The sequence below is a fragment of the Hylaeus volcanicus genome, chromosome 2, assembly GCF_026283585.1.
Source record: "Hylaeus volcanicus isolate JK05 chromosome 2, UHH_iyHylVolc1.0_haploid, whole genome shotgun sequence".
Taxonomy (NCBI): domain Eukaryota; kingdom Metazoa; phylum Arthropoda; class Insecta; order Hymenoptera; family Colletidae; genus Hylaeus; species Hylaeus volcanicus.
In genome coordinates this window covers 142,668-161,669 of record NC_071977.1, presented here as the reverse complement: position 1 = coordinate 161,669, position 19,002 = coordinate 142,668, and the positions used below count along the sequence as shown (strand labels likewise).

The 19,002-nt window shown below is 46.9% G+C and overlaps 1 protein-coding gene across 10 annotated transcripts in view; it reads left to right on the top strand.

The window, feature by feature from the left end:
- Positions 1 to 19,002, top strand: part of LOC128872573 (prolyl 4-hydroxylase subunit alpha-1-like) — a 175,621-nt gene that overhangs the window by 102,199 nt on the left and 54,420 nt on the right. For 7 of the 10 annotated variants that reach the window (XM_054115411.1, XM_054115421.1, XM_054115419.1 and 4 more), the window contains one exon: positions 7,604 to 7,646. The exons of the other annotated variants lie outside the window; for them this stretch is intronic. In XM_054115411.1, the coding sequence (XP_053971386.1) occupies positions 7,604 to 7,646 (43 nt within the window). The remainder of the gene's footprint in view (positions 1 to 7,603; positions 7,647 to 19,002) is intronic. 10 annotated transcript variants of the gene reach the window in all.

Below are 19,002 nucleotides of genomic sequence, written 5' to 3'. Positions count from 1 at the left end.
CCCCCCCCGGTGGGCCGCCCCCCCCACCCCGCCCCCCCCCCCCCCCCCCCCCGAAAGGAAAGTTTTCCAAAGTTGTCGACGAGGGCCGTCCAATCGTCAGGATTCGTGGAAAATAATTTTCTCGCGTCTGGAGAGCTCGTCGTCGTTTCCCGTAGAAGCTGTCCTCGAGGGGAAAGCCAGGCCATTCGCGTCTCTCACCCTTCGATTCTCGTATTCTCGATCCCCGACCGATCGATACGCCCGCGCCCTCGCGAAATCGAGCACGACGATAAATGAACGGACCGTTCGGTGGCTCCGTCTCGTTGCTTAAAAATTAACCGACCTTCCCGTTGAGAAGAGCAACGATTTATTTCAAACGCTCCGCTTCGAGCGCTTTCGAGATTCTCGTTATACCGATTTCGACAAGTTCCTTGGGAGCGATTAGCCGAGACGTTCCGTTATAGAATCTCAACGATTCGAGTAGGTATGCACTTATTATTTACTAGCTGGACTCCGTTTCAGCTTCCACCCCTGTGGAATACCATTTATTTGATGTCGTTCGCGTTCGAATCGAATAGCTCGTAACCAACAATTTGCTTCTCGCGAGCAAGTCCAGGAAGAGTACCGAACAAGATATTACCCGTTGTAGCGTTCCGCGGCGCAAACAGAAACAACTCGACCGTCTAGCCAAGGTCCTCGTATAAAATTAATAACATCCGTCTCCCTTTGGAAAATAAAAGGAACCCTCGGGCGTAGCGAGTTGATCGAGGAGTCCGCTATCAAAGATTCCCTCTTTCTTATCGGAGGCACGTACTTGCCGTCGTAACAATTTACCGATTGCTGCTCCCGCGCCGATCCGGATCGAACGTTTCTATATTTCCCGGATCAGAATTATTCCACCTCCCTACCTCCTGAGGGAACGAATTCATCGTCTCGTTAGACGTCTCTCGGTCTTCCGGTTACTCTCTCATTGTCGGAAAGATAGTCGGGCTTTCCACTCTACCGGCGACTCGCGTCAATTTTTCGAGGTCGAGGATCCTCTTCCGTATTTTATACGCGACCAAGTAAATAAATAATCAAAGAAGAATCCCGTGGTTAAACGCGCGTTGCTCGAGTGGTTGGTCGACCTCGACGCCTCGAGTAAACAACCAGGGATAAATACGTTCCGTAGTAAACTCCTGGCAGGATAAGGACCACAGAGCTCTACGGCACCGGCATCGAGATCGGCTTCGAGAATGGATTTACGGTGCAGGAAAGGTCCTTCGCTCCAAGTCCAGGCTTCGCGTCCTCCAGGATTGCTCGGCTCGTGTGACGAAGAGCGGTTCGAGCGCGATTTCGGCCAAGGATTACGCCAAGAGAGTCTGGTTCCTTCGGCTAGGACCACGGGATTAGGATTACGGGGTTAGGAGAGGTTCGATTCTAAGCTCCGTCTATGCGCGTGATTTTTGTCTCTGCGAACGTTTGTTATTAGCTCGACCTGCCTCGAACAGCTTTCCCCGAAGATTCGTCACTTTTTAATAATCGTTTCGGGGGAACGATGGTGTCAGACGTCGATCACGAATTCTGTTAATCGGGAAACACGATGACCGGCCATGGAAATTACAACGCAACCGTGGGAACGCATTCTAATGCAATCGCGGTGCAACCGACACTCCGTATTAATATGTAGTCGGATATAACATTATCCAACCGGCCAAAGATTATCGCGATTGAATTTCAACATAGTTGATCGACGTTTGGATCCTGCGCGATCCGGTTGACTATCAATTAGTCAACGGAGCTAAAATCTCGCCATGAGTTTCCTGATAAAGCTCTCGCGATCGCGTCGTTGGCCGTTCCGATGCAATCGGAAGCTAGAATCTTGGCTGAACTTTCGTCTAAAAGTCTATCCGAATTATCCTAATGGCCATTTCAGTCGCGGATTCGTGCAACCTTCGTGCGTCTTTTTGTCGTCCGGCTGACGTGACTGGAAACTGGAGAAACGATTACTTTATGCCGTCGACAAACTGAGCGATACGTTCGGAAAGCTGATTACGATAACACTGGCTTTCTCTCCTTCCTTCGTCTTTCGGTCTTTCACCGTCGCGACGAAATATCGCAAAGTTCGCCACGAAACGAGGACACCGCGATACAGAAACCGAGAGGAGGAGCGAGAAGAGCGAGAGGAAAGCATCTGGAATGCGAGTGAGCCGAAACGGCGCTCGTTGAATTCGCAAGCTGAAGAATTCTGGAATCGGCGTTGAATTGGAATCGATCGAGTAGCCTCGCCCTCGCCGTTACAATTTTATCGCGCATTATCGATCAGCCGGACCAGAGTCCTTTTACAGGACTGCCGTTTGGATTTCTAATCATGTGGAAATTCTGCCCGGTCGCGAGATGTGATTATTCAGTAATACACCGCGTATCGATGTATACGAACGCTTGGATTTTCGAGATTTAAGTATCTCGAGACAATTTTTACGTTATTTTTGGCACTTTACGAAAACCTAACTTCAAGCCACTGAAACCTCCAAAATCAAAGCGTTTGTACAACGTTGATAAACAGTGCACATCTTGTAATCTAACGTAATTTTAGTATTTTTCAACACGGACCATCGTCTGTAAAATATCGTTAACCTTTCTTTATCTGGAAACACGTTGAATAACGTATCAAGGAATCGGGCTCTAACGGTTACCAGTGTCCGAGCGGTGACCTTTCGGAACTGTGTTTGAACCGTTGGACGAGCAAACTTTTGTTGCCCCCAAGTTCTCCAGACTAAATGGTCCATCCGTTAACTTCACTTTACAAATTACTATCCCAAAGTATTATTTAGTACCGTTTTGACTTTGTTGTTTCAAAGTTCCATGTATAAGACATGAATCATATCGTCCATGCATGTTCCTGTATAAGCACAGTCTCATGGTAAATGTATGGAGTAACCGAGGACTGGGAAGTAGAGATAAACATTTTCTGGATGACATTCCGCCTCGCAACAGTCGCAAAAACATCGATACTTTTAATATCGTTAGTGAATTATTATCGAATAAGAAACAACTAAAATCCGCGTGATAGTAGATACAAGATTTTTACCAACCAATACCCACCCACAACTTGAGCAGAAAAGAAAAAGTTATTACGACTGCGAAATAACACACGAATTCTTAACAAAGAAAACAAATCCTTCACGATGCGACAACCAAACATCTGATAGTCCGGTGCAGAAGATACGACACAGAAAGACAAAAATACAAATTGAATCGAGACAAACATCTAAAAAAATCACGTGTCACTATGTTTTTAGTAAAATACAGGATCGAGAGACAGGAATCCGTAGCATAAAATATAGGATATTAAAAAAAAAAGATGAATCGTATAAAAATGTTGGCAACTTTATACGAGGATGAAAGCATGACTGCAAAAGCAGCGCCGACCCTCCTCTGTCCAAGGAAAAGGGCTCACCGTGTTTCCACGCGATAAATTAATCCAATCGACCGTCCTACGTGCAACTTCCTCTCGCTTTCCCCTCTCTTTTCCCTGCTTCCGTTTCGCTGGCTGTTCGCAGCAAACGTTTCTATGATTTTTCGTCACCGAGCTCGACTTCCTCGCTGCTACATCGCTTATCTCGCGGAAAAACGCAGCGCTTCAACGATAGCTCTCGACTTTTACGTAAACTTTCATGCAAGTACCGATCGACCATGCCAAGTTGCCAAGTTGCCAAGTTGCCAAGTTACCAAGTTGCCAAGTTGCCAAGGGACTAGACCGCTCGCTTCCAAAGTGTCACAAAATCCTTATAAATGAAATTCACTCACTCGCTCTGTTTCCAATAACATTGTCAATTCCAAGAATACGTATGTAATACGTGTACGTATATGTATATGTATATGTATGTCTCGAAGCGGAGCGGCGAATCCGATTCAACGGCAACTTAACGTCTATATCGGTCCATAGGTATTAGCGTATGGTTCCGTCGCTGCAATCACGTACGAGATGCGCTAAATAGATAAACACGTTGGATGTTGGCTGATCAACGAGGGGAATTATTTATCGGTGGAGAGACGAAACTAGACACGGTGCGTAAGCAGCAGCCAGTCAGCATTTAGCATTAGCCTGTTCCTCGAAACCCTGACGAATCTACTTTCCATGCTGGCGAGGCGACGCCGACGTTTCCCTAATAACGAACGTGGTTTGTACTCGAACAAGTCACGAGTAGATTCAGGCAGAATTTTGAGCAGAGCGTCGTCAACGACAGAAATGATATAACGGAAAGCTTGTCAGCCGGTCATCGAACCGTATCGTTGAGCGCGCGTAGTGCTCGGAGCTCAGGCTCGGGGGGTCATCGGTTCGGTAATGCGAAATTAAGGGAAGATTCGAAAGAAACTCCCCGTGGAGGAAAAGTTGCACGAAAAGAAGACTCGGGATGGAGGAAGCAGACTAGCAATCCAACATTTTCGCTAGTTGGACGTTCAGTGGCCGATATCCTCGCATCGAACAGCGGATGGAACCGCCGAATTCATTGGTATTCCGTCCCCGTTGGAAACTTTGCGATAATTCGATGTCTCGACGACTGCAAGAGCACCAACAGCAGCCTGGTCTCTGTCGTCATCGTCGGACCAAAGCGGCCTACGTGACTTTTCCGCTGGTTCTCTCGAACTCTCTCGTCTTTTCCACTCTCTCGCTTTCCCAGTTTCCTTCGTCTTCGTCTTCTCTCCTCGTTCGTTCCCGAAACAGTCCCGCGGAGGATTTTGCTTTCACGGTACGGAGAATCGACTCGTTTTGTTTTCTTAAACGCTAACGGTTTATTCGTACTAACTAGAACTTGTCCGCTAACTCGGTGTTTCCGAAACTTTGTCTGGCCGCTTAACCGCGCGGTATAGGCAAACTTTTGTGAAACGGTACGCGGTAGAATAAAATTATTATTATTTTTTTAATAGATCTCGAAACGATGACTACGATTCCGTGACGTCTGTTCTCTTGCTTCGCGACCGCGGCGCGGCGTTCCTTTCATCGAATCCAACTATCGCGTCGCGCTCGATTCCCTCAACTTTTCATTTCTCAGCTTCTCCACTTGTTCGATTCTATTCGTATAATTTGTTTGCCGCTCGATCAATTATTCTTTCGTTCGTTCCCCGTTTTTACTCCCTTCCAGTCTCGAATGTTTCGCCCACGTTATTTGTCTTGCTCCATTCATTCGCTTTTGAGCGTTTTTTAGTTTTCTATTTTACTTTCACCGAAACACCGTTTCCAGCTCTGCCCGATCCTCTGTTTCCTCTTGAAATTCGACACACCCGAGCCGCGCCGGCGCCGTCGGAAACGGTCGCAATCTATCCAGTTGATATCGCAGATTCGTTTAACCGTACACTGCATTCTGTGTTTCTATGCTCTTTTCAAATCTTAAGGGGTCACTATTGTTTAAAAATTCAACTTAAAAATCATTTTGAACGATAATACAGCATAACGCAGCATATTAGCGCGAGACGAACGATAGTTTGAAATTTCTAACGATCTGCGCGGGACGGGCAAATCCCGATTTCCACCATTTTCCGGCCATCCCGTGTCGCCCTCGGAATTTCCTCGTCGCCTTTTTCTCTCTCGTTTCAAGTTCTCCCTTTGCTGCGCGGAATCTAAACGTGTTCCGGCTCTTTCTCGCGTAATTTTCGAGTGGAATTTCTTCGTACGCGGTGGATGCACGGTGCACCGAATAGACCAGTTTTTTCCATCGCTACGAAGAAGGTTAAACGGGCGCTATTTCGCGGGGCGAAAATGATCGGGTGCAAATTGAATCGCGCAATTGAAAGGAGTAAATATCGCCAAGGGAAACGAATTGTTCGTTTCGGTTCGAGTCGAGAAAGATTCGAGAGAACCGGAGTATTTAGATGTATCGAGGTCGAAGATATGGATAAGGCATGATTCGCGAAGTTGTACCGGATCTCGACGTCCTGACAACCTAACAAAATAGAATATCGCGCGATACTTCATTTATTAACGTTCCGTATTAAACCGAGAATGCCGTAATCCGTATTGAAAATTCATGGGAAACGTAATATACCGTGTCTCATGAAAAAGGGGACGAAAGAGAAACGTTTGGCGTATTGGCACGGCAAAGATCTATCGTTATTTTCAAAGTACGAGAATGCAACGATAACGATCGGCTGGAAAACTTTGATTAATCTAGATCGCGCTAGTTGGCAGCTAAATTGGGGATACTTGACCACCATTGTAATTTCCAGATGAAGCTGCATCTGTCCCTTCTAAGCATGCCAACTTGCCAACCCCTCGCGCCTCTCGACAGAGTGTCTTCGGACTTTCACTTTAATATCATTTTTACGTTTTACAAAGACGTCGCGTCGAGTACCGGGAGCATCGGTAACCTCTATTCTCTTCGATTCTTCGATGTCCTCGTAAACTCGGAGCCTCGCGAAAAGGCTCGCGAAACTTTGTTATTTCGAAAGTTTTCGTGTCCGTCGTTTTTCCACGCGATCGTTTGACTTTTTTTTTTATTCTCGACCGTGTAGAACGCGCGTTCTCCGTGAAACAGAGAGGATCGTATCTCTTCCGAGGTTTCCAGAACGACTCGCGAATACCCGACAAACTTGCCGTCGCGCTGAAACTCATTTTCCGCATCGACGATCGGCGAAATTGTCACGATTTGCCTGCCGGAAAACGGCCCGTAAAAATCGATGGCTGAACTATTCTTTGTTCGTTCCAGTGGGCCTTCGCGTCGGCGTCGGTTCGAAGAACGTGCGAGAATCCGTATTTGAATCCTGGAGTGCGCACGAAAAGCGACTAAAGCGCGAGAAAGAAACAGAGCGCGTAATAGAGGATGCAAACGGAAATATCAGACATCGCAGAGTGAAAATTTCGTTGGCTCTTTTGACGTATATCGAGCACCGTGACGAACGAACTCAATGGCTACGGTTTCGCGCAATAATCATAGCATGCAAATTTCAGCGTTGCAACGCGCGGTTGCTACGATAAAATGAATTTCGAACGCATTGTCACGCTTTGCATATCGGTGGCGATCGCTTCGCCGCGACCCCAATGGAGATCGAGCGGGGAAAATGTGAAAAACCTCAGGAGCGATTGATAAAAAATTGCGGTGAACGAGAGAAGCTGCTAGATAGCTGGAGCTAGAGGGTAGAAACCGGGGGTAATAAATTGGCTGCACGAAATGTACCAGATCAGCGTTTTATAAGTTTCCGATGGGGAATGAAAAGGTCCTCGAGGGAACCCTTGGGAGACGAGGCTCGTCCTTGAAACGCACCGGATCCTCGAAAAAGCGTAATTTTTAAGTAATGCTCGCTTCTTGCTCGCTCCGTTATCCGTCGCGAATATCGTTATTCGATATTCTAACGCGAAGCGATATCGTACACTGCGAGAAACCATTAGAACCCGTTGGAAGTAAACAGCCATGGATTAGTGACTTGGATCGTAGTAGGTGTGCGAGTCAACGAGCGGTGCATAGCGGAGAACGTTCGAGAATGAAAATTACATTTTCGCCTTTCGCCGCGTGTGTCGAGCCAATCGTTTTGAAAAATAAACGAAATTCCACGTTTTAGTTTCGAAATGTCTGATTGGTTCGTCAAACTATCGCATGGTTTCATTCGGTAAACAGCCATTGTGATGCTTTTATTCGTTTGTTCGCAGGACACCGTGATTCCGTCTCGGCAGTTTCATCCATTCGATTTCGGTGAGTATTCGCATTCGCATTCGCATTCGCGTCGATTTTTCATTATTTCTATCCACGTAACAGACACAGAAAAAATGTCTCAAAATTGTTGTCATCGTCCATCGAATAAATTTGAAATCGCTATCGCGAATAGGACAAACTGCGATGTATATTAAAAGATATTTGATCAGGGTCGTTAAAAGTTATTCGCGGTATTCTCACGGTATTACGGGGTTCGAAAAATTGCGCGTGCAACGTAAACGAAGCGAAGCGTGGGGAGGCGAGGCGAGGCGAGGCGAGGCGAGGCGATTTCGATCGGGGTAAGTGCGCTCCGTTTCTACAGACCGCTGATGTTTCGCATCGATAACAAGGAAGCCATCGTTCCGGCGCGACAGAAATCGATCGATTCTCTCCTCTCTCGAGTATTCTTGGTCCGTCGACCAGAAATTCCCCGGAAATGACTGTTCCTCGTGTATGTTCCGGCAGCAGTCAGCCGCGAGATTTATCGCGAATTTTCGTGCCTCGATCTCGCGACGCTGCCAGCGAACCGGTCCAAGCATTCGTGCGCGCGTCCTCTCGTCGATGCATTTCCGTGCATTGCCACGATTCGATAAACTTCCACGATAAAGACTAAGCTTTCCATTCGAATAATTGATCGGTGGTCCACACCGCTGAAAGGCGTGCTTTCGCGCGGCACGAACTCGTACTTTTTCCCCTCGTATCGAGGTTACCGTTATTATATTTCAAGTCGTCCCTTAAATCCGTTCACGGACCACGTAAACTCGATCGTTTTTCATCTCTATTTGCATCGATTTGTTTTTTTTTTTTTTTTAAATTTCACTCGAATATACAGTCAGTCCTATAAGCATTCATACCCTCTATATTTATTCAAGAAATTTGTCTAATTTAATTTGTAATAATTGTAAATATACGCATGTGCGTCAAGTTTATTCATGTATATATTTATAACAGAAAATTGATTTGAAAACGTGAAGCCTGCCATTTAAATTGGACAGAGGGTACGAATATTTACGAGACCGACTGTATACGATTATCGCTATTACCGCTTAAAGATACTCATCGACGTTTGTGTTATTTTATCGAGCGAAAAATTACTTTCCCCGTTGGACAAAGCTGATCCGCGAGAACTTGTGTCAACCAAACATTTTTTTACGCTACGCACTCCTAAATCCTCGGCCAGTTCTTCCGCGCCGACGTACATGATTTATTACCAATATACGCGTCGTTGAAAGGAGATTTATGCGATGCAATAAAATCAGCCTCCGTCCAGAGGTACATAATGCGCATTGTCCGCTTTAAAGGCGGTCTTTATAGACTGCGCCGTGAATGGTCTCGCCGTGAATGTCACGCATGATAGACGAGGTCTACCGATTTCCTCGATCGATTTTAAAACGCTGATAAACGGAAGGAAAGTGTAGCGGTGTTACGTTTCCTATTTGGTTATAATTCGTACATAGCTGTATCGAGATTGAAAATCGTACAAACGAGACTTGTATACATATACCACGTCGATAACATCCACGGATCGAAGAGCGCTGCGGTAAATGCCAAGGTTTGCACGCCGCGTCCTCCTTTCCCTCGTTTTCTTCTTTCGCCCTAACCACCCTGTCTTCTTACGCCACTCGTCCGCGTTCCTCCCTTATCCACCGTGGCATTGTGCGTGTCCTATTGTGTCTAGTCCACAAGGGCGGATCCCCTCTTTTTTCCTTTCCCTCGTCTCCGTCCCCGTCCCCGTCCCCGTCCCCGTCACTTTTTCTACCTTGTTACGATTTTCTTCGTTTGTTTCTTCTTCTTGTCCGCTCTTTGCAGGACATTCTCTCGCACGTCTCGGAGATTTTTTCTTTGTTCTGCGAAAGGTAGCTTTCTCCATGGGAGTTCTTCTTCTGTTTTATTTTTGTTTGATTTTTTTCATTCGTTCCTTCTCTGCCCTTTTTGATCCATCGCGTCCGTGTTTCCGTCCTTCTCGATTTACTTTCATGTTTCGGATGTCGCTCCGCGTTTCATTTTACCCTTTTCGAGACCATTGTAATCTACTTTCCACCTGTCTGCGCTGCATACTTTATTTCTGTATAATTTCACCACTCTTTTCGTATACGCTCGCCTACATCTGTCTCTCGTTCTTTGTTCTATGATTTTCTTTCTCCCCGTTTCATTTTTCCCGACCATCGTGATTTCCTCCGTACACCTGTCCGCTTCTCTTTGCATCTTTATCACCGCCTATGCCGCTTTGTAACGTAGACAACCATCTTGTTTCTATTCTCGCGTATCGACCCTTCCGCGATAGCTGTCCGTCTCGCTCTACTCCGTCCTCGTCTTTCTCCATTTTTATTCGCTCGTTGCATTTCCCTTTCTCTTTTTGTTTGCATCTCGGAACACCTTCCTTTCTATACATCAGCGTCCTCTCGTCGTTCGATGTCCCTTCGTCCTCCTGATGGCATTCGTGTTTACTTCCGCCACCGTTGCCTCGCGGTATGTATCTCGTTTGTCGTTTGTCTCCTTACATTTCTTTTGAATTTCTATCGTGCGCCGGATCGCAGATAACTTCGTAAGCGAATAAATTGCACTTTCATCGTCGGGATACGGGATAATGAAAATTTGATCTCGGCAAAGTCCTCGTTAACGCTAATTCCAGTTAAACTCCTAATTAAAGTTATCCTTAAAGCCCTCGTTTGGCAGTGTACGGAGCTCTGATGATCGGAAGCCTTTCTAGATCGATGCCGGAAATAATAGACGAGCGTTTTCGTAAGAAAATGTTATTTTTAAGAAAGGCAAAGTCCGTTCACACAAACGCGTTATATACGCGGTCGATTTTTCCAGATTCGATATAAATAACACGCGGAATGTTCTGGATCGAGCCATGGATGGTTCGTACCATTTTTTTATCTTCATAGTGGGGAAAAAAATTCGCGAAAAATGAACTTAAAATATTCATTGGTTCTTTTCAGTCGAACAACACGGAATTGAAAAAGCTCGATATTTGTTGCTTTTTACTTTGACTGCGAGATCATCGGAGCAACTATGTTTCTAGAGTACATTGTATCGGCTGGCAGGTTCGAATATACCGGAATGGATGAAAACAAATAACACGTGTAAATTAAATTAAACAAAATATCAATGTATTTATTATTTGAACAATGTTCACAGTTGACGTTTATTCTTGTAACTTTTGTTGAAAAGAACAATATATGAAAATATGAAAATTGAAAATGTTCCTGTGAATTTTTCTTAAAAATTGCCACCAATTTTCCGGACAACCCAATAAAAACATTCTCCGCCGTTGTTCTCTATTTCTCTCGTTCGGTCTGGTCCCCCAGTTGCGTCGCGTCGCGTCGCGTCGCGTCGCGTCGATGTGGCTTTCGCCCCGAACGACACCAACGTGTCCCGTCTTCGTCCCTTTGCGAGCTATAGTCAGCCAGAAGGGAGGAAACGCACATTACCACCGAAAACCAGGCGCAGAGGGTTGCGGGGTGGTGCGGGCTCGTACCAGGGAGCCTGTTTCGCGTTCGTATCGAAGGGGGTAGCTCGTTAGTGCCGTAAACTACCATCGTCGAGAGAAACCAAGCGACGTCGACGCAACATGAAGGGGACACGGAACGACGTCGCGCGCCGCGCCGCGCCGCGCCGTGTCTCTGTAAAATTGAATCTTTTGTTTCTACGATGTCGCTTTCGGAGCAAGTTACATTGTGTTAGGCGTTAGGGAGTGGCCACGCGCGTCACGCGTGAACCCGTCCACACCCCTCTTATTATTATTAGTCTGGCGCGCATGTGATTGCGTCATACTTTATGCACCGCGCCACCGGACCACCAGGCTCGTCGAGATCTTTCAAAGGGGATGAAACGAGCAGAGAGAGCAGAAACGGCTCACGAAATCGAAATTGCGTTTCCGTCGTCGACCTAACGAGCTTCGAAGCCGAAACCGTTAGTCGACCGAAAACAATTTTTCCATTTTTACTTTTCCCTGGCCGCCGAATACAATAGACGTGACGGGGCGCATTGTTATCGGTCAAAATTTAACCCTATATCCCACCGTATTTTTTTTCTGCTTGAATTTGTCGATGTTTTTAGTTGAAATATGAACAAATCCCGGTTACTAAATTCGTTAGGCGCGGATGCGGCTGGATGCGCGTACACGTTTGTACGTCGCCCTCCGCTGTATTTTACGAGATATTCCGAATGTTATTTTCCACGGAATGTCGCCTCCGTCACCTAATCCGTGTCGTTGTTCGTAAGAGCCCAATTTCTGGCGATCGTTAGCGAAAAATATTTCACCGTTCGAACGAATCGTCGAATGCGCGGAAACGATTCGACATCGTCCTGACCGTAGTTGGTCCCTACAATAACTACAACTAACTCGAAACTTTGACGCTTCGAATTCACATCTGTCTGTCGCACTTATTAAACACGCGAGTCGAAACGAAATAATATCGTTCCCCCGTCTCTCGGGTCTGTAAATAAATTTTGCTGTCGACACGCGCGATTCTTCGAGGGAGACGTCTCTCGATATAAAAGTCCCCGCTGCGGCTACGAATCTCTTTGTTTTCCCGCTCTCGGCAACCCTTCGTTCTTTTTATCCACGCGTGTCACGCTGAAGGGGGTGCAGGCACGTATTATGCGAGTCGAGACGCGGGATAGTTCGCGGTAATTAAAATTCGAGGCCGTTTGCGAGCTCGGGACACCCGTTTGACCGCCCTAAAGGTCGCGAAATAATTGAGGTAAAATTAAACTTAAACGCGCGCTCGTCGGAATACGGAAGCATTTTTAAACGGATAAAGAAATTTACGAGGTTTTCGCGAGAGAAATCGACGGAGATGTAACGCTATGTTGGAGGGGTAAAAGTGATCTCGTTGTCGGTAGTCGTCATCGTACGTGTGTAAGCGTTATGGAACAAAAGGGCACTTGTTTAACCCGTTGGCCTACGATTTAATCTGGGACCTCGTGTGCATATAGACAGGTATAAAATCCTTTATGCATGTTTATACGACGTGCCTGACTCGTACTTTTCATGTTCGACTCGAATTCCTTACCATGTGTCAAACGTGCCTTTGAATTTTTTTTAAAAATTCCCACCAACTTTCTAAACAACCCAATAAATTGTCTGGATCGAAGAAGCTACGAGATAGGGGAAGCACCGAAAGGGTTAACCGTAAAACTTGGACAAATTGATTCGCAGCAAGGTTGCTCGACCGTAGCGTTATAGATGCTTAGGGGAGGAAAAAGATGATTGATTTTCAGTAAACGCGCGTCGAAATTAAATTTAAAATGAAATTGCTGGCGTTTGAGAGCAGCCAAGTTATTTTGGATCGGTCGTCGATCGAGATCGTTACGGGGTCCGTTCCGTTCGAAGAGGCAAGTCATAGCCGGATCGTCCATCTTGTCGGATAAATGGAATTGGACAGTTTCAGGAACTCTCGTCTACGAGATGTATCCCGGCCACGCCTGCTCTTGCCGAAAACTCTCGAAAACGGAGGTCAAATTGCTCCCGGAGGGAGCACCACGGTCATTTCGTCGCCCCGAGACGAGCGACTATAAACAGTTGTAAAGAATCTTTCGGTTTTTCGCGTTGTGTCGCGACGCCACGCGACTCCACTCGACTTCTCGAGAATGTTCGTTCGACATACGGATGTCCATATCTATGGATTTGAAATACTTGATGTTGTGGTGAAATCACAAGTTGCTTAGATAATTCGCAGAGCAGAATGGTTGAAATCGTCAAAAATCGACGAAATTTTCTTTAATTCCATTGAAAACAAATTCTAAATTACAATTTTCATTTTTCGAGTTTTGCCGATTCGAACAACGACCGTGCGTCCCGCGAGCATACAACAATTGTTTTCTAAGCAAACGTTGAAAGCGTAATCGTCTAATCGTCCGTTGCGCACCGGAGCCTGTTTCTTTCACACTTTTCTCATAAACGAAACAGAATAATGTTGAGACCATAACTCGCGAGAATTCATTCAGGTGGAAATCAGATTTCCTGGCAGTCTTGGATCGAATGTTTGGCCACTCGCGCTTGACCAAATTTATTCCCAGCCAATTGGAGCACACGGAGAGAGAGAGAGAGAGAGAGAGAGAGAGAGAGAGAGAGAGAGAGAGACCGAGTCCTCTCGTTCTTTTATCGTCGATTCTCTCAGTTTTCCGCTTCATCAGCGCGATAAGCCAGCACCGATTCAGCATTTTGTCCGTTACAATGTAAGAAAACACAGACGTCGTTAATACGATCCTAGGGAATAGCGATGCTCGAGACTACTTCGATATCTCGAATCGAGAGAGGCTCGGTTTTACTCCGATTGCCAACGCGTATTCGTATCGCGATTCTGAAAATTAAAGTTTGCGAGAGCGTTGCTGTTCTTCGAAACGGACAGAGGTAGAGACTTAGAGAGTAGCCTGCTGAAACCGTTGGCGTCGATGGCGATGGGAGCGGTAATAGGAGGCGATAAAAAATTATATCCTTCTATTTCTGCTCGTGTCTTCTCCACTTTTACCGCTAATTTCTGCGAATGGAAACGCAGGCGATAAGCGGGGAACATCGTAGAGGTGTCGGTCGTTTTCGTACAATGGGATACGGAAGGAAATCCGTGGATGGCACAAAGTTTTAGTTTCAACGAATATTCGATCGAAAAAGAATCCCGTCGAATAGCTAGGAATTTCGAAACGGAGCGGAGCGTGGCGAGTGGTATCGGATCGAAGCATCCGTATAAGGAATGGGTTAACATTAACACCGATTACGAGTACAAAGTACGACAGCATAAATTTTTCAATTAGCATAAAACACCGTGGTTCATTTTCGAACTCTTTTTTCTCTCTAGCTCGCATTTCGAAGTCTCATCGTCCGCGGCTGACTTCCACGACAGCTTCTTCCGAATCGGTCCGCGTCGCGTCGCGTCGCGTCGCGTCGTACAAGGATATTCCATTAGTCGTCGCGTGCTGCGAAGCAGCTCTTACGATTACGGCGGAAACGAATACGCTCTTCCGCTTCTTTGGACCCTTTTTCCTCCCTTAGGCTCGCCCGTTCTCCGTCTCGTTCGTGACCTCTGCTAACTTGCTTTGTTTTTCTTCGCTCTTCCATTATTTTAATCTTTATCTCCTTCCGGTTCCATGCTTCCCTCCCTTCTTATAATCCCTCTTTCATAATAACCGCGCACCCGTTCTCTAAATCCCTCTCGTTGCTCGGTTCTCCAGGGTTTGTCTCGTCGCCTCGTGTCATAATAGTTGCACAGTAGAACAAATTCCTATTGAAATTGTCAAAAGTTCAATTTTTGTAGGTACGTTTGCACGGACTAAAAATTGACTCGACGAAGGGAGTTTGAAGGTGTGGGAAGTAAAAAATTAATTGAATTCCCCGAAGAGGAAAATCTTGCTTTGAATATTGTTGCGCGTATTCCTGGACGATTTCCGTCTCTGTTGCAACGGTGAAAGAATAAGTCGTTGGTCGTTGGTCCTCCGTAGGTCTGGGGCGAGGCTATTTTCCATGGTCGTCTTCGGCGATTGTCCACGGTGGTCGCAAACGGAAGCCAGCGCGCGCCGTTGAACGGAATACCGTGTCTGCGGCGGTGGCGGTGGCGGTGGCGGTGGCGTATCAAGCGGACGCCTCGAAAACAAATAGAAAACCGAGGAGGCGGAGGACTCACAGCCTGTTTCGCTGTCGTCTGTCGTCAGGCAAGGCTGAAGTGCGACGAGCAGAAAACAGAGAATGGCCCGAGGGTGGTTTCTCCCGCAGGAAGCGCGCCGAGGACTGAAAGCGGATCCGGATAAGCGTGAAACCTCGAGGAAAATCGGGAAACAACCTTCCCACCGGCGGAAGATGATGGAAGCTGCTCGAACCGGGTCCCGCGTGGTTTCATTGCAACGTTAATGCATTCCGTGCACCGTACGAGATGCGTCTCGCGTTCCCTCCGCCGTGCGCCGCGCACCGCGCGCGTATCGGTTCCGCGTTATTGCCGATTCGCGGCAGATCATAGACGCGCGACTCCCACGTGAATTATTCACCGCGGGGGACGTTGCGAATTTATTCTCGCGAATGCATCGACGACCTGTGCGAACTTGCACCTCCTCCCGTTCTCAAACCCCTTCGAAACTTGTTCGCGGAACGACGAGTAAATTGCGGCGGAAACGTGGCAAGTTTGCCGGAGAACATTGCGCTTTACGGATGTTTGCAGTTTCGAACGCGTTACTACGTTTTCCTGGCCATGCTTTGGAGAAACTGTTGACATACCGCTACCTTCGACTCGCGAGAAACTGCCTGGGAATATGTCTTGTCGTTATTATGTTTTGCGTGGCTCGAAACACGCTCGTCGTTAACGTACCGCTTACCTTCTCCTATACGCAATTATAGACGCGAGCTACGTGCTCTAACAGTGGCGATCGGTTAATCGAACAGACACTTGGCAACGCGAAATTCCAGCTATGTATCCGTTCTCGAAACCGTTCCTTCCGTTTCGATCGAAACGGGCCAATTTCGCCCGATTCGAACAAACTTTGATTCATTCTAGGCTTTCCAAGCATTTGGAATTCCGCACCCTTTTGCCAAGAAACGGAACGAAAAGCACTCGGTATAGGCCAACAGGCTCGCAACGGTAGATCGTTGGAGAAATTGTTTAATAGGAATTTATCGAAAATGGGTATGGGTGCGAAGCAAGTGTTCGAAGGAGGCGCGGAATCGCGCATTCCGGCGAGTGGGTAGCAGCCAACCGACCTATAAGAAATCGGTGAACAGCGTTTTTCGTTGGATTGCGAGGAGCGGACGTTTATGCGCGGTTGGATTCGCATAAATTCCGAAGGAGTCGTTGCGACGAAAGGAACTCGGAGACTGTCGGAGACACGTGGAGCTCCAACGACCAGAAGAGAACAGAAGAGAGAAGCTTTTTTCCCCTCGTTGCGCGCCACTTGCGGCTTTTCTCTCGCCGCCCCCCGTTTTCCGAGCCAGTCGTTTCCGATATTCGAGGAGGAGTCGCCGCCGCCACCGCCGCCGCCAGCGATAACGGGAATCGTATTGTTTCGTTGCGAAAGGTATCGACGGCTCGTGCGGTACGTGTTTATTCGAGCGGCTACCAACCCGACGAGTATATTCTGTAAACGTATTATCCTGACTGGGATCGTATTATCGAGACTGGGAAAATAATTAAAGCTACCGTCTGTCCGAACAGTGTTTAGCATCGATGAAAAGACGCGTTACGCGACGTCATCGGAAAAAGGAACGAGCGATACGAGTAAACGTTTTTTTATAACATAGCTAACAGTTTCCCTTTGTTAACCAGTCAGCTAAAGTTTAGAATAATTTAAAATACAACGTACTACAGGAAAATACAGCACGATATAAAATGTTCCAGGATAATACATGATGTTACAGCATAATGCTAGCTCTGACAAGTCGCCACAACCGATTAAAACTATCGTACGAAGAGATGAGAGGGATAAAACGAAGGTAAACAACAACGCAGAGATGGGTTCTTTTTCTTCCCTTCCGTAGTTTTTCGAGGATATTTACGCGTGCCCCTGCGAGTACGAATTCGAATAAAATATCACGTTCGGGTATCCATTTTTCAATAACGAAAAATGTTTCCCATCCGACAAAGGAGGGACGAGAAAAGTCTATAAAATATAGCCGCGTTCTAGGGTCACGGTGTTTCGTGACAAAATAAAAGGATAGCCCCCGCTAAATGTGTTTTATATCCGTAAGTGATAGTGCCAATTAAGCACGATTTACCGCGGCCCGCTTCGACAAATTTCACGAAACTACGAAGCAACATCGACGCTCAGAGGTTTATTAGGATCGTTACCGTGACAGTGCCGCCGGGCTATAAATACCAGTGTACGCCGTCGCGTTCTCTATCATCCAAAAAGGCAACGAAAATATCGATTTTTAATTATCCCAATCCTATTACGTACGCCGTAATCATACCGAAAAGCAACCCGTTGTCCTCCCAGCGGAACGCGTCGAAACATGCGGCCGACCGTAATCTGATTAACCGGCCAAACAGTCCAGCCAGTATTTTCGCCAAGGAAAAATGGTTCGTTCCATTTTCTTTTATAAAAAGCTGCTGGCTGCGATTAAACGAATACGAACGCTCGAGTTCGATGGTCGATTCAAGTGCACGATCGTCACTCGTTAATTTTAGGCTTCTAGAGTTTGGGCTAACTATATTTTAGTCACATTCGTCTTGTCTGTTGGCCCTCTTCGTGGTCGCTAAGCCCGTACCGTAGCTGCAGCTCTCATGGCCAACAAGTATCTGTACGATCGCGGTTACTCGGAGTCTCCGAAGCCATAATCCGAAGCGACGCCGGCACCGACGCGTTACGCGGACGTGTAAAGACCGGTAACGCGGTCGAATTTGAAAATAATCGTTTCTCTATTTACGCTCTCGCTGCCGCGTATAGAGATATTTCACGTGTTTCGGGTGTGTATCCGCGAAAAGCAGCAAAGATCCGTGACGAGTGACGGAAAAAGTGTAGGTATCGCGGAACGGTGAACGCACGAGTGTCGGGTCGATAGCGTAGCACGAGCGAGACGGGGCTCTGTGCGAAAGAGGCTCCAAGGGTGGTCTCCGCGTGTTGTCGAACTCGCTGGATTTCTGATTCCGGCGCGATGTAAAAGGAACGAGCTGAAAGGAACGCTCGATATGTTTCGTTCCTTTGAAAGAGCGGTCTGTTCGCAACGGGTCCGGATTCTCACCGGAGTCAAAGGTTATCTGGCGGAGGAGGGGCTGCAGTTCGCATGCAACCCGCGGTGCAGTCCCGGGGAACGTGACCTTCCGATACCTTTCGAAAGATGATTGCGCCTCGATGAAAATTGTCGATGGCAGAGAACGCGGGCAAACGAAAATAACGAGGAACGAGGGGACGAAAAAAATAAAATAAAACAGTCCGCGAAGACCGCGAGGGCGCGCGGTGATTGCTTCATCGCGGTCGAGAGATCAAACGCGGATCAGGAATTGAAACGCAGCTTGGCGTTATTTAAATTAGTTTTTACCGGGTCTTTGGTAGCGAGGAAGCGTGACGATATCAGGATTGTCGATATATCGAGTTTATTAACTCGAGTACGCGGGGAAAGGAATCGAAGAGAGGTCTCGAATAGAGCAAGCTCCTCGAGTTGTCGCCAACTTTTTTTCTCCTTTATACAGGTATGTGTAACAAAAATCTACTCGAATTCGCTGACTTCTCTTTACCGCGTTGACGTTGAAGCCTCCGAAGAAGACGCGGGTACTTGACGGACGTGGAGTTGCGTCGGTGTCGGTGTCGGCGCGGTGGTGCGAGAGATCAAAGGCAACAGACGATGGCTTTACGTGGAAAGACGGCTCTGACAGTCGGATTAACGAATAAAATTCTTCGAATAATAGTAGAAGCAGTGTAACAATAAAAT